General features: G+C 33.2%; 1 protein-coding gene across 2 annotated transcripts; it reads left to right on the forward strand.

Moving 5' to 3' along the window:
• The first annotated feature begins 3,092 nt into the window (after positions 1 to 3,092).
• On the forward strand, positions 3,093 to 15,484 carry LOC110104272. 2 transcript variants are annotated; one of them, XM_020833299.2, is made up of 3 exons: positions 3,093 to 3,430; positions 4,802 to 5,038; positions 15,075 to 15,484. In XM_020833299.2, exons 1-3 carry the CDS (start codon positions 3,180 to 3,182, stop codon positions 15,106 to 15,108), a joined length of 522 nt encoding a protein of 173 aa, XP_020688958.1. In that variant the 5' UTR covers positions 3,093 to 3,179; the 3' UTR covers positions 15,109 to 15,484. The 2 variants fall into 2 exon arrangements, with proteins under 2 accessions (XP_020688958.1, XP_020688957.1); XM_020833298.2 differs by having other exon boundaries at positions 3,094 to 3,430; positions 15,072 to 15,484.
• Positions 15,485 to 15,935: the final 451 nt, after the last annotated feature.

The following is a 15,935-nucleotide window of genomic DNA, read 5'->3' on the forward strand; positions in this document are numbered from 1 at the left end:
CTAATCATAATATATGATTTTGGATCGTACGAGATGATTTAATTTGAGTGTACCTCTAAAAAGTAGTTAATTGAACCATGCCAGGAAAACTTTCTAAGTCCTATTCATATTGTACGAAGTTAGCTTCATACGTACACATTCTAGATAACAAAATAGATACGTACAAGTTTGTCCCGATGAACTCCTGATTTTTTTTGAACTGTTCATATTGTACAATCATAGGTTCGTATAAACGACGTCTAGAGTACGAAACGATTGTGTATCTTTTTGTCCAGATGAATAGGTAAATTTTTTGAACTATTCATACTGTATGATCATAGGATCGTATAGATGACTTCTAGAGTATAAAATGGTTGAGGCCATTTTCACACTAAATGAGACATGGTTTGATTAAAATAGTTCATACTATATGATATGGATTTCATACAAAAAGTTATTCAGAGGATGAAATCGTTTTGTACAGAATCGTACCAGACGAATCTGTCAATTCTGAACTGATCGTACTGTACAATATAAGTTCTTACCCAGGTCAATAAGTGTACAAAATAAGTTCATACTGGATAGTACAAGAAATTTTGAATTGTTCGTATGTACGATTGTCGATTGTACTATAAGATAATGGACGGTCAAATTAAAAAATTATAATTTTTTGGAAAGTTTTTTATATCTTTTATATATAAGGTCATATAAATTAACTGTGTATGAAATCCTTCTTTATTTTTTCTTTAGAACAAGTGTGAGAGTGTTTGAGAGAGAGTTCTTACAAGTTGAGAGTGTAAAGGGTTCACAAGGTTACTCAAAGGTGAGAATCTCTTTGTAATTGTCGTAAATCTCTTCCTTAGTTCTTTGAAGATGCTCGAAAGAAAATATTTGAAGAATATCTGGTTCTTTGCTCACACTTAGAGAGTGTGAAAGGATGATGGTACTCTGCCGACACTTGGAGAGTGTGAACAGATGATGGTACTCTGCTAATATTTGGAGGGAATGAAAGGACAATGATACTCTACCAACACTTGAAGGGTGTGAAAGGACGATGGTACTCTGCCGCACCGGGAATTGGTGGAAGAAAGGATTATTGTAAAAGCTTCTCCGCCTTATTGTGGGAGCGAAATGAGAGTCACTTTGATAATAGTGTAATATTTGAAGAAGGAGTCCTCAGGGAGTAAACATAGATCTAGTTGGACCGAACCACTATAAATTTTCTTGTTCTTATTTTACTGCATTTTTACTTTTCTAGGTATTTAAATTTTTGCAGTTAAAATTTTTTAAATTGATAAAAATTTTCTTTGTGCAAAAAAAAAATAAAAAAAATAAAAAGAAAACGGTTTTGTATAAAAATTTCTAAGAGATTTTAAAAATAACCAATTCCACCCCCCCCCCCCCCCTCCCTTTAGTTAGCCTTGGGACAACTGCATTAGATTTAACAACATATACAGGCTTTTCAAATTTAGAGATCTCTCTCAAAAAATCTTTTTTGGAGAGTTGATTAGCTTTGTATGTAAAAGTAATATTATAATTATTTATTTTAATCACGTTAAATCTTGTTCCTACTATGTTTTAAATGTCATTGCATTAAAAATATAAAAATCCCTACCTAAATCCATCTATAGTGGTTGACTAATCCTTGATTGAAAAATAGACAGTGTTATTTCTTTTGTGAATTGGGATGTTAAACCCCTCTAAAAATTGTGAAAACTCTAGATCCCTAATTAAGAAAACACACAAAAATTTTTTATTCTTTTCATTAATTTTCTTGAGCCTAAATCCTTTCACTATAAGCCTAAACCCTAACTAGTCAATTTGGTCAAACTAGGTTTATATTGGACTCAATCGCTTCCATATGCATAAAAATAATTCTAAAATTCTATAAAAATTGTGAATACTTATAGATCACAATTAGAGACTTTTCTCTAACATTTGTGGGTATTGATGATTTATGGATGAGTATTTAGGGAGATCTAGCCATTTGATATTAACCAACTATTATCTTAATTTTTAATCCCTAATCATATGTTGACTCCTATTTTACTCCAAACCTTCACTCCATGGCTAAATCTACTCCACAAGCATATTTCTCATCAACAAAAGCCTTTCTCACAGAGTTACAAACCAATTTACCTTCACTAAGTGGCCTCTCCAACTAACCACACAATCAAGATTAAATTTACTCATCTTTAGTGAGTTGTGTCCTAAAACAGAGAGTTGAAGGAATAGAGTAACAACATCATAATCCTTAGACAATACTTATCCGATGAGATGGTTCATGGGAACATATCTTAATCATGCTAACGAATCCATATGACACTTGAGAGTACATTAATGATAAGATACTAACTTATACTCAATTTCATATTTATTACTTGAGAAATGTTATAGATACCCATCTTTAATTTTCTTGTCATTTTCACAACTTACTTTTCAAAGGGTCAAGTTAATTGAGGAAAAATACATACTTGTACATGTTTATATAGTGATCTACATGTACCTAATAGGTCTCAGTCATCAGACTTAGCTAAAGCAGTCACATTACCAAAGAGAGGAACTCACATAAGGAGAATGTTACCTTGTATCAGGCTAGTTAGCCCACTTTATCAGGTCGTGGCCACTCTCCTTGAAGGATTACAACATGAAGACTAATCTCATAACACTAGGTGGAGGCATGATCATCCTTGATAAAATTCATGAAAGGACTTGTCTAAACCGATCAAAGCCCTTGTGGTTGTTCACGTCAAAAGGGGTCATTCACTCACTATAGTTATTTATAGCGATGGCCATTTGCTTATTCTGGTATCCTAAGCCTCATATTTACCACCGATTTAGCTCGTGCCTACATAGAACTAAATTTGAACCAAAGCTAACTACTAACCTCTTATCGAAATTGGCAAAGATTTCATGCAATCCACCAACAATCATTGTGCTATTTTTTTTTAAACCATAAAATAAATTGATTTATATAATATTCAATAAAAAATAAAAAAAATACAAAATTATTTCTATTTTGTATTAAAATGTAAAAACTAATATATATATATATATATTACAATTGTGCCGTCTACAATTAATTTGTGAGGTTCTATGGTTTGGTGATAAGGCAATAATTTTATTTTTTTTTTTCATTAAGTTTTTCGCTGAGTTCTGCCATCTTAACTTTTATCGTCCGGCCCCCTCGAAGACATTTAATGGCTACAATTCTTCTTCCCAACCTGCTGCCATCTCTTCCGCCTCTTCCGTTCCAGCAGCCTTCGCCTTGTCATTCACTCGCCAAGAATGTCGTAAAGTCACGCTCTCGAAATATATTTGTGTCCTGCTGCTCTTCTTCGTTGCGAGATCCGGTTCCCATCATGGCACAAGATTCATCTTCTTCTTTCGAAGATACCTTATTTACTGAACTAGTTGCCGCTGATGGGATCGATGGGAGTCCCAATTTCAGGTAAAGAAACCAAATCTGATACAGATTAGTTGGACTTTTTCAAATTTCATTAGTTTTTTTTTTTAACTCGGACAACTATTATTTTTTTTTTATAATTTCTTTTAAAAAGTTAATCTTCTCAATGCCACCGGTTGCTGGTTTCAGATGAGTTATATGTTAAGTGACATGTTTCTTCTCTCGTCTGACAAGCTCGGCCTTGTTTTCGGGAATAGGGAACACATGCTGATCCAAAAGTGTATACCTGGTATTGTATATCTAGGCATGACCAATTTTCAAGAAATTTCTGCTTTTTTTGTCCTCATTGTGCTTCATGCACATAACACATTCTAATTCCTGGAGGGCTTTATGTTTTCTTTGAATCTAGGAATTCAGGAGAGTATATTAAAATTTTGCAGAATTGACTGATTAGTGTCTTTCAACATACACTAGCTGGATGCTTGTTTTTAGGAGACAAGTGAAAAGTATCATGACAAGAAGAAAGAAGCTTTTTGAGCTTTGTGACCTATACACAATAGTATGCTTTGCTAATAGCATGAATCAAAGTGAGATGAAAATTATTCAATATTCCAATAGAAAATATTTGTTATCAACTCAAAAACACATGCTTATGGGCAAGGGCATGAACTTTGTATGTCTACATCAGTAGATATTTCAACAAGTTGATGTTGGACTATGCCAAAATAATTTATGTTCCTTAACAATTATCTCCCTCTCTTGGGATCCCTCTACACCAGCCATTACTTGCCCTTGAACATAACCTTTTCCAACATAATATGTTATTATGTTCCAAGAGGGCACACAATGACATGAAGCTACCATGGGAGTCACACATATTTGAATCTTTTTCAACCATTATAGAATATACCAAAGACCCATGGGAGCCACAAACTACATGATTTACTAAAACTGAGTTGAAAATTTGGCTCTTATACTAAAACTTCTCAAATGAAGGCTAAAATTGGACTTGATATATCAGTTGTCAAATTTATTTTTAGTTCATAAGATTTGCTTATGGATGATGGCCAATCACTTGTATTTCCATAGTCCATACAATTATATTTTTTAGGTATTGCATGTGAAAGCACTATATTCTTAACATGTATGGCCTGCTTTATGCTGTTTTAATTAAGCTATAAAAAGTCTTGTGATTCAACTTATACATGATACTGTATTTTGTTGGCAAAACTATGCATTTGTATAATTGCATTGCATTTGTTTCCTTGAATGGTTTGCAAGCCATTATTCATTTTTCTGATACATTTACATGATGCACTCAAAAAATCAGAACAATGCATGGACCAAATCATCATGACCTTGGTCAAACCATACTTATACTTTGAAATGTTTGAATTACAAATTAATATTCACAAGGGGGTGCAAGACCTGTGGAAGAGAGGAAATTGTGAAAAGATGTAATGGTGAGGGGAGGATTCAAGGAGGTATAGCAACTATTCGTGGCTTTGGCTGGTGGCCCATAAAGGCCTTCAAACCTTGTCCTGGATTTGTTGCGTCTGGTGGGAGATATAGACGGCATGGGCAAAGCTTGGATGAGGTTGCTTTTGGGAGGACTGAAAGAGACATTTCTGTGAAGTTAAAGGCTATGTCCACGTAAGTGCAACATTATACTTATTCATCCTTAAATTTATCATGCTTCATTTATGAGATAGGTCTATTCTACAAATTTTATTACTATTTTCAAAACTTTTATTTTTTGTTTGTGTTATTAGTTTTCTGACATTATAATTGCATAATCATTTACATGATTAGCATATACATTTTTTTGTTATTTTCTCATCTAGTGTACTCTTTTTCAGGGATATTACTTGTCATGCCTCATAATCTAATTGAAGAATTAAAACATGAACCTAACTATTTTATTCTCAATACATAATACCCCGGAGCTACTAATACATCCAAAATGTACCAAATAGCATAAACTTCTATACAAAATTTTCATTCCAAAAGAATTATAATAAAATAATCTAGTACAAATCGTTCTACACATCAAAATATAAAAGAACTGGACTAACAAAATACCTTGATTGGACTAGCTCCCGGTGATCCTAACTTTATCACTCCTACTTAACTAGTTATTTCTCTTTCTTTGAAATTGTAAATACTTCATAGAGTGAGCAACGAAATTCTCAGTACACTACTCAAAATCCTATTATAGAAATTAATATTTATATTTTTGCTTTATGCATCACCAAAAATTAGCTTGATCGGACACAAATAAAAAATATATAAATAAGCTCATTCTCTCTTCATGAGTGGGGGGCTTTTTGCTGGAAATTGAAGAGAACTTTGAGGCTTCAAGGATCCAAGAGTTGTGCCTAGGCACCACTACTGGTGAACTTCTATCGACCACCACCCAGCCATTACTATCTCCTGACCACCACCCATCCTCCGACCGTTGCTCGACTATGGTTCATTATCTTTAATCAACTCACATTCTCTGTCTTAGATTCAACTCTTTTTGAGTAAAGTTATACCTCAAACTGTAGTGGTTAGTTTGAATATCATACCCCATTCTATATAATATCTCCAGTTCTTCAATGTAAATATAATCTCCGCCAAATCTTGATCATGAGTTGTATAATTTTTCTCATGCAATTTCAATTGATTGGAGGCGTAAGCAATTACTTCTCATTCTGCTGCATCACACATCCTAAGCCTTTCAGTGAAATATCAGTATATATTTGGAATCCTTCAACACCGGCTGGAATGGTCAGCACATGAGCTAGCACTAAACACTGCTTCAACTTTTAAAAACTATCTTCGTACTCTGACATCCAATCAAATGACACAACTTTATGGTCAATCGTGTAAAAGGGATCACAATCTGCAAAATGTCTCTGACAAATTTTCTAAAGTAAACCGCCTTGCCTAGAAAATTATGAATCTTTGACACTGAACTTGGCCTCGGCCAATTCACCACAGCTTGTATGTTTTAAAGATCTTTAGATAGCCTTTCCTTGCTCCCCACGTATGCAGAAATGTCACCAACTTCAATTAAAATTTGCACTTCAAGAATTTAAATATAGTTTATGCTACCTTGAAGTCTCCAGAGTCGAATATAGACGATTTGCATGATCCTTTTCAGTCATTGAATATATCAGAATATCATTGATAAATATAATAATGAATTGATTTAGATACTCCCTGAACACCATGTTCACCAGATCTTTGAATACTACCAATGTTCATTACTCTTAACTACACCAAAAACTTATACATTCTATACCTGGTTCAACCTATAGTTGTAATATCATCTAGTTAGTCTTGAAAAAAAAAAATACCCACCATGGACAATACCTTATTCAATTGCGTGGGCTCCCACCATAATATGCAATGTGGATCGATGTAGAGGAGTTGTTTAAGGAATACCTAGCCTTTAACCTTGTGGAACAGGTCAAATTTTCAATTGTGGAGGGCATTGATACACATGTCGATGATACTACCAAAGACCAAGCGATAAGCAATGAGCGAACATAATGGATTCAACACATTCTAGTCATGTTGAGAGACTTCCATTTAAGAAACTAAAAGTGAGCGTGGTTGGATTATTTTGATTTGAGTTGAGTTAAATGTTATATTCTGTTATAGAGTAGTGCATGTGTCAATAGTTTATTGGTCTAGTGAAAAGTCGTAGTTAGAAATTTTTGGGACCTTTTTCCCTTCCAATTATTGTATTTATGGTATAAGAAAATGGGAGAAGAGTACATTTGAAGTACATTGTGTTACATGAAGGCAATGAAAAAATATTATTGCGGATCTATGGCTTATGATTTTGATGATAGCAAACATTCTTTTTTCTCTACAACTGCCTTATCTACTGACATTTCTGGTTCACACGATCGGACTGCAATTTGGAATCAACTCAAGATTGGGTAGACTAGGTCTGAGTCAGTTTGTACACTTTTTCCTTTCTCGAGTCTATTGTATTTGGTGTGGCTCCTGATGCTTTGTAACTTGGAAGATTTTCTGACTGTTCCCTAGAGTTTACTATTTTTGGTAACATCGTCGGGGACGATTTTATATCGTCTAAGACGATCGGTTCAAAAGCAGAAACCCTAATTAGGGCATCCTCATTAAAGCAGCCGTCATTTTGCAAAACACATCGTCCTGGACGATTTTGTATGGCCAGGACGATAGGCTCAATTCAGAAAGAATCTGTCGCCAGATCTACTTAGGAAATACTTATTTTTGGACATCATCCCGGTGGATCGGCCTGGCCGATCCAGAGCAATTTTTTAAATAAATCTAGTGATTAAGGAAAGCAATTAATAGTGATTTGCATGATCACATCGGCCAGGATTGGACATTGTCCAGCTTCATTTCAGGGCGATGTTCAGGACGATTTTCTTCATATTTGAACTAATCGGCCAGGACTATATGCCTATCGGCCTGGACGATAAAGTCGGCAACTTGCATTAATGAGCTCGTTTTTAGCTCTTCTATTTAAGTGATGTCAAGGTACTTTGTAAAGTGTCTTTGGCAGCCATTGTAGCTTCGTTCTTTTGGGGAAAACTTGAAGAGAGAGCTTAAAAGGGAGTGAGGAAAGGGTGGAGTTTGAGAGAGGGATAAGATCCTGTGAGGGGGGACTCAAGGGAGTGTGGAGGGGGTTCCACACGGTTGCTCCGGCAAGCTCGCACCTGAATACCGTCGGATTCAAGGCTTGTCTCGAGGGAAGTTCACCAAAGAAAAAGATCTTCTTTGGTGTCAAAGGACCCGGCGACTCCGCCGCACCGGGGAAGGTGGAAGTGATTTTGTAAGGGCTTCTCCGCCTAACTGTTTGGGCTAAAGGAGAGACACTTAGTTTAGTGCAATACTTGGAGGGTGCCTCCAAGGAGTGGACGTAGGTCAAGATTTGACCGAATCACTATAAACCCTTGTGTTCTTTTTTACTGCTTCCGCACTTTAATTTTCTGCACTTATTTTTTCTGTGGTGATTTTGGTTTGAGTTTTATCTTTGGTTTTAAAATTATCCAATTCACTTCTCTCTTTGTTAGCCTTGGGCCAGTTCATAAGGGCCTAACATCCCTAACGAACTTTCAAGTGCTATCAGAGCACTTTCTTGTGCCATTAGAGCACTTTCAAACATCTCTTTTGTTTGATGAATTCTCAACGTCTCCTTTTCTTCTCCTCTAACTATTTGCTGTTGACCCTTACCCTATTGAACACTTTGAGCTTGGTGATTGCTAGGATTTTCATAATAGTAAATATTTTTAGTTGCATTAATTAGGCTGAATTTGTTTGTGTAAATGTTTTTTTTTTTTTAAACTAATATTTCTGGTATAACAGAAAAAGGTCACATAATATTGTACATACACTAGACAAATATCATAAAAGTATGATCATCTAAATTGTAGAAATAGCATTGTAGAAAGGAAGACTGTCAAAGTGATATGACTTGTAATTTTATTTTTAAATCTTCCTACTAATGTGTTAGGTGTTGATTTGCTAAACAACCCTGCACGCACACATGAGTAAAATAGGTTAAAATTAAAAAAAAAAATAAAACACTTGATTTACCGCAAGAACATACCATATGACATGATTCATATTGTATGATATAAGTGGTATAATGCTAATTTTGAAAAATTGAATTTTCTTAATTAACATGAAATATAAATATATATTTTTAAAATAATCGTACTATATGACCCAATATAGACCGTACAATGAGGTATGTTAAAACTAAACCCATAATTTATCTATTATATTCTTAAATATATTAATTCAAAATTAAGCAGATTTTTTTTGTACATTTTATATCACATTGTACTATTATTTATGATATTTACCTAATACAAGAGAATTCAAGATGATGATTTAAAATTGAATCAACAAAATTTTGTATTATATAATTCATATCGTATAATTTGAGCAAATAAAGAGTGATGGTATGATTTTTTATTGAATGATATGATTTTTTATCTAATGTTCCGATCCAATATCCTGGAACATGAAATTAAATTAATTGTATTATATAATATATATCATATAGTTCGATCAAACAAAGAATAATTTTTAGTGTTTCCAACTGCTTGAAGTAATTGTATTGTACAATCTATTGACAAGATTAAACAATCAGGTTAACAATTCTAATGATTGGCCTATTTATGTTTCTAACTTTAAAGAAAAAATTCTTTGCATGGCAAGATGAGCATACTAACATACTAAAAGAATCCAAAATTTTGAAAACGGAATTAAATGAAAAGTTATTATGCATTTAAATGAAAAGTTATAATACATCAAGTTCTTCAATGTGCATATAATATATTAGAAATTGATATTTTGCACTGTCGTGAAATTGAGCTTGACCTTCAGTTTGAGGCTAAAATTATTAAAGTGTAAATGCAAAGTTATGAAAGCAGATCATAGAGCTTAAAACATTTATATCTAGCCTCATACTTATAAACTACCTATGAGGGTACCCCACGCATCATTCTCTTTCAGGAAGAAGAGTCATTAGACAGATTATCACATTCATTTTGTGAAGTCCAAAAGTAGCAAAAAGATAAGTCTTGGTGAGAATATCCCCAAAAATGTAGTTGGCACTGGTACTATTGGTAAGGCCAATATTAAAAATATCTTATAGTTGAAGGGTTAAATCATAATCTCTCAAGTATTAATCAACTGTGTGATGAGGATTTTGATATCAAAATTTATTCTGACCAATGGTTAGTTGTTCTAAAATGATAAAATTATTTTTGAAGGAAAGCATATTAATAATGTGTATATCATTGACATAGATTTTATGAGTAGATCTAAGGAATTGTATTGTTTGGAAGTCATTGTAGATGATCCTAGTTGTAGCACAGGAAAGTGTCATATTAGCATGAGAACACTAAAACAAATCATTCACTTAGATTTGGTTAGAGAGATATTGAAATTAGATTTTAATAATGAATGTTTATGTGATACATATCAGCTAGGAAAATAGGTTAGATTTTCATTACAGTCAATTAAGGATATGATTACCTTTAGCCTATTTTAAAAAGGTTGGTACGATTTTTAATTATACAAATTAATCTAATATCTTGGGATGAGAAGTTTAACTAAACGTATTGTACAATATATTTCATATAATCTAATTAAATAGAGTATGTTTTTTAAGGTTTTAGACTGGTTGAACTAATTGTATTATTCTTAGAGACATGATATATATGAGTTTGTTGCTACTAATAAAAGTGTTAGGACCATATTAAATTTTGCTTTATCTTTTAATTTTATAATGTGCTTAGGTGGATGTGTGTCTTTATTCTTAGAGACATGATACGAAACGAGCATATACATGAAAAGGTTGGAGTAGCTCCCGTGGAAGATAAGATTAGACAGTGTTGACTTAGATGGTTTGGTTGCATAAAACGGAGGCTTTCTGATGTTCGATTAGGAGAGTAGATGTATTAGATTTAACTTATATTAAGAAAGGTAAAGGCAGACCTAAAAATTCTTGGTTAGAAAATATTATTTATCATATTTAAATTAGAATTTGACCATTAACAGGACACAATGGAGAAAAATGATTCATGTAATCAACCCAACGTAGTGGGATTAAGGTTTGATATTGTTATTGTTGTTGTTGTATGAGTTTGTAATTGCTAACAACTTATTTAAGAGAAAAGAGAGGAGCATCTCAGCATTTATAAGAATGCATTTAGTAAACTCAGATTGATTATTTCCTTATAAGAAAAATAGATCATTTATATTACAAATATTATAAAATTTTTTTAAGTGAAAGTTTATGTATCAAACATCATTTATTAGTTTTGGACTTTAAGATGAAAGGGACAATACGAAAAATAAAATAAATTTCATCCCTGGATTAAATGAGGACATTTAAAGAATACTAAAAAAATATTTTAAAAATCAGCCCTTCACCGGTCCCACGACTTGCTCTGATACCAATTTGATAGGAAACACTTGGATTCACAAGTGTTCCTAGCCAAAATCAGTAAACTGCAGCAGATTTATTGCTGTCCACAGCAGGAAACAGCCCAAATCTGCTGTTTACAGCAGAAAAACAGCAACACCACAAGGAAATCTGAGAGAAAACTCAAAGAAAAACTTGTATTCCACTCGTCGATGAATAAAACAGCAAGGATACAATTGATCCTCAATTCGAGAGGAGGACCGTTTTCTCCCAAATCTCTGGCAACGCCAAGAGCCCAAAGAAAACCTAAATCTAAGCGATCTCAAATTTCAGCCAAATTCAAGATACCCAAACCCTAGAAAAATCAACTATTTAATGCTTACAATTCAAAAGGAATTCCCTAAACAGTCTCTATAATCAATTTCCCTCCTAAACACCATTCAAAAACCTTCCAAAAAGGCTCCCGTGGATCATGCGTGCGTGCGGCTTCCGCCCAGGAGAAACCAGACGCCTGTTTCGCGACTCGGCCGGTCCCGTGTGGACCGGCTGGACCGGTCTAACAACATACTCAAACGAAAGCCTTTAAACTCTAAGACTGACCTTCATAATTCAATTTTACGTTCAAGTCCCTCTTTAGCAAATCCCTCTCTAGCAAATTCTTTGTTATTGAAAATTAATTTTGAATCTTTATTTAATTCATTTTATAAGATGGTGGTGAGACCTGCAATGCTCTATGGTGCAGAATGTTTGCCATTAAAAGAGAAGCATAGTACTAAGTTAAGTGTTGCAAAAATGAGGATGCTCAGGTGGAGTAGCTCCAGTGGAAGATAAGATCAGAGAGAGTCCTCTTCAGATGGTTTGGTCACATAAAACGACGACCTTCTGATGATCCGGTTTGGAAACTAGAGGTATTAGATTTGACTTATATTAAGAAAGGTACAGGTAGACCTAAAAAGACTTGATTAGATAATATTAAAAATTATCTTTCTTTATTAGATTTAAACGAGAATTTTACTTTTAACAGGGCACAATGGAGAAAAAGGATTCATGTAGCCGACCCCACGTAGTGAGACAAATGCTTGATGTTAATGTTGTTGTATTTGATTCTTTTTATGTGGACAACCAAGCATTAATAAGTTGAGATAAATTTGTATGAATTTAATCTTTCTTATTTCTCCTTGTTTTTAAGGAGTTGCTTCATGTTCTATGAAATTTAAATTTTGATTTGGCCTTTTGGCCATAACTGACTGCATCATGATAAGGTTTGATATGATGACAACAACAACAACAAGCCTTTATCCCATTACGTTGGTCGATTACATGAATTCTTTTTTCTTTATTGTGTCCTGTTAAGAGTCAAATTCTCATCTAAATCTAAAAAAGGTCATTTCTAATATTTTCTAACTAAGTCAGGCCTAGATCTACTTTTATTAACATTAGTCAAATCTACTACATTTACTATCTTAACCAGGTTATCGGAAGGCCGACGTTTTATGTGACCAAATCATCTAAGACCTCTCTTTAATCTTATCTTCCACTGGAGCTACTCCAACCTTTTCACGTATATGCTCAATTCGTATCCTTTCTTTAAGAGTAAAGTCACTCATCCACCTGGGCATCCTCATCTCTACAACACTTAATATTATACTTCTCTTCTACTGGCCAACATTCTACACCAGAAAGCATTACACGTCTCACTACCATCTTATAGAATTTCCCCTTAAGTTTGAAAGGGACTTTTTTATCACACAACAAGCTTGATGCATTCCTCCACTTCAACCATCCAACTTGAATTATACTAATAATATTCCTATCTATTTTACCATCACCTTGAATAATAGACTCAAGATATCTAAAATAAGTGTTCTTATTAATGACTCGATCGCCCAAAGTTTCAATCCCCCCACTAGATATATTATTACTAAAATTTCACTTCATATATTCAATTTTAGATCTACTCAAATGAAAGCCTATAGACTCTAAGGTTGACCTCCATAATTCATGTTTACCTTCAACTCGCTCTCTAGTCTTATCAACAAGAAGAATATAATAAACAAAAAGCATACACTTGGGTACACCCTCTTGCAAATGTCTAGTGAGAACATCCATGACTAAAGCAAAAAGATGTGGGCTTAAGGATGATCCTTGATGTAATCCAACTAAAGTAGGAAAATACTTGGTCAAACCATCTTGTGTTTGAACACAAGTAACAACTCTTACATACATATCTTTAATGACTTAAATATAAGTATTATTAACCCCTTTATTATGTAGAACTCTCCATAGAACTTCTCTTAGAAAATTATCAATGCTTTCTCTAAATCAATAAAAATCATACGTAGATCCTCCTTATTCTCTCTTTACTTCTCCATCAAACCTCTCAATAAATGTATAGCTTCCATAGTAAACCTATTTGGCTTGAATCCAAATTGATTTTGGGAAACATTAGTGTCACGCCGCAACCTATGCTCCATAACACACTCTCCTATAATTTTAAAGTATGACACATTAACTTAATTCCTCTTTAATTCGCACAATCGTGTGCATCACCTTTATTCTTAAAAATAAGAATCGATACACTCATTCTCCGCTCCTATAGCATATTTTTAGTCTTTAAAATAATTTTAAAAAATTTTAGTAAGCCAAAAAATTCTTTCGTCTCCTAAGCATTTCTACATTTCTATTGGAATATCATCAAGTCAACAGCTTTTCCACATTTCATTTTCTTTAACGCCTCTTTAACTTCAGTTTCATTAATACGCTTATAAAAACAAAAATCATTATTTTCATTTAGGGTGTTAAGTCACTAAAGTCAATCATATTCTCATAATCTTCATTGAACAGTTTAGTAAAATATCTTATCCACCTTTGTTTAATATTCTCTTATAAGAAAAGCACTTTTTAATCTTTATTCTTAATACACTTCACTGAACTAAATCCTTACTACTCATATCTCTTTGTTTGACTAACTTATACATATCTCTTTCGCCTTAGTATCTAGTCTATTATATAAAACATTAAAAGCTAAAATCTTTGCATTGCAAATTACTTTCTTAGACTCCTTACGGGTCTCTTTATATCTTTCCTAATTATCAGAATTTTTACAGCTAAATCTTTATAATAAATTTTCTTATATTTTATCTTTTCCTGCACATTTTGATTCCACCACCAACTATTTTTATTATTAGTAGCTTTTCCCTTTGATACTTCAAGCATATCTTTTGCAAAATTTTTAATATCACTAGTTACTTTTTTCCACATGACATTAGTATCCTCATGTAAATGCAAAATTTTAAGATCTAGAATCTTATTTAAAAAATTTAATTTATTAATATTTTTAAATTGTTCCCATCTAATCCTAAAACAATGATTTACTTTATTTTTAATTTTCTGTCTCTTCATCTTAAAGTCCAAAATTGATAAGTGATAATGGAACATTAACCTCATTCCCGGGAAGGATTATCATCTCTTTTCAAAGTTTACCGGGTCCTTTCGAAATTTTTTTTTTTAATCCTTCTAGAAAGTTTTTGGTACGTCTGGAATTCATGGTAAACTTAATATATATAGAGAAGTTTATCCGAGCCTACTGGATCAGAGTTTATTCGGTTTCATTAGTCATCTGAATGTAAAAACAAACTTGAACGTAGCCCCACTGCAATACAGATAGTCTTTGCAAGAATCAATCTTCAGGAAATACCCTTTTTCTGTATTAATGTTGTAACTCAACCTCTTTTGTAATTGGATGAATTGAACTCTGTACAGCAGGATGAATCAAGGTCCAAGAAAGCTTAAAGAATGATGGAAGCCAAGCAAAACTGCTGTATTCAGCGCTGGAAGCAGCTCAAAGAGATCTTTGGATGTCTTTGCAAAATAAGGAGCTTGCCATCTAACAGTTGATCCTTTGTGGTGAGAAGAAGCAGAAGAGTATCTGAAACTGTATTCTTCATGAAGTGTTATTTAATTATTTACAGTAATATTTAAGGTTTGTGTTGATGCTCACCAGAACTTTTTCATTTTTCTGGTACTAATTATTTTGTGGTCTATATCCAATTCATGAAATGAACTTGCCCTTAGATATGTAATCCTCATGATTTTTATTATCATCATCAGCATCCCCATCAATAACCTTATCCCAATTGTTTGGGATCAGTTATATGAATCATCATTTATTTATTTGTTTTGATTGTCAATGAGGTGGTAACTCTTTTTTCTAAATGGATCTTCGTGCAAACTTCTTGTCATGTTATTTTTATCTAAAATTTTTTCTCGATAACCTTTAAGATGAAATCTGTTAGTCCTCAAGTATATTTTTGTAGGGGTGTAAGTGAGCCGAGCCGGCTCGAGCTCGACTCGTTTATGGGCTCGCGAGCCGAGCTTATCATTTTTATTTGTACAGCATATTATATATAATTATTTACGCCTTCAAGTTTTATAAAAAATTTAAGCTTTATATTGATTTTTGTTTAGTTTAGCCACACGAGTGATCAAGTGAATTGGAAGTACAGCGAGCACTTATAATTTTCTTTCAAAATCACATAGATGCAAATCCAAATGAGCAAGGCATGCGGATGTAAATAATTATTCAATTAAAAGCATACGAACATACCATTGCTCAAATGTTGGTGA

This window comes from Dendrobium catenatum, unplaced genomic scaffold, assembly GCF_001605985.2.
Source record: "Dendrobium catenatum unplaced genomic scaffold, ASM160598v2 fragScaff_scaffold_1028, whole genome shotgun sequence".
In the NCBI taxonomy this organism is placed as follows: domain Eukaryota; kingdom Viridiplantae; phylum Streptophyta; class Magnoliopsida; order Asparagales; family Orchidaceae; genus Dendrobium; species Dendrobium catenatum.

What these genes read in the sequence shown, in the direction of transcription:
- LOC110104272 (XM_020833298.2), top strand. Translation starts at nt 3,180, where the DNA reads ATGGCTACAATTCTTCTTCCCAACCTGCTGCCATCTCTTCCGCCTCTT. An exon ending in GATGGGAGTCCCAATTTCAG is followed by an intron (nt 3,431 to 4,801) that starts GTAAAGAAACCA and finishes AATATTCACAAG; the next exon opens with GGGGTGCAAGACCTGTGGAA. An exon ending in AAGTTAAAGGCTATGTCCAC is followed by an intron (nt 5,039 to 15,071) that starts GTAAGTGCAACA and finishes AACTCTGTACAG; the next exon opens with CAGGATGAATCAAGGTCCAA.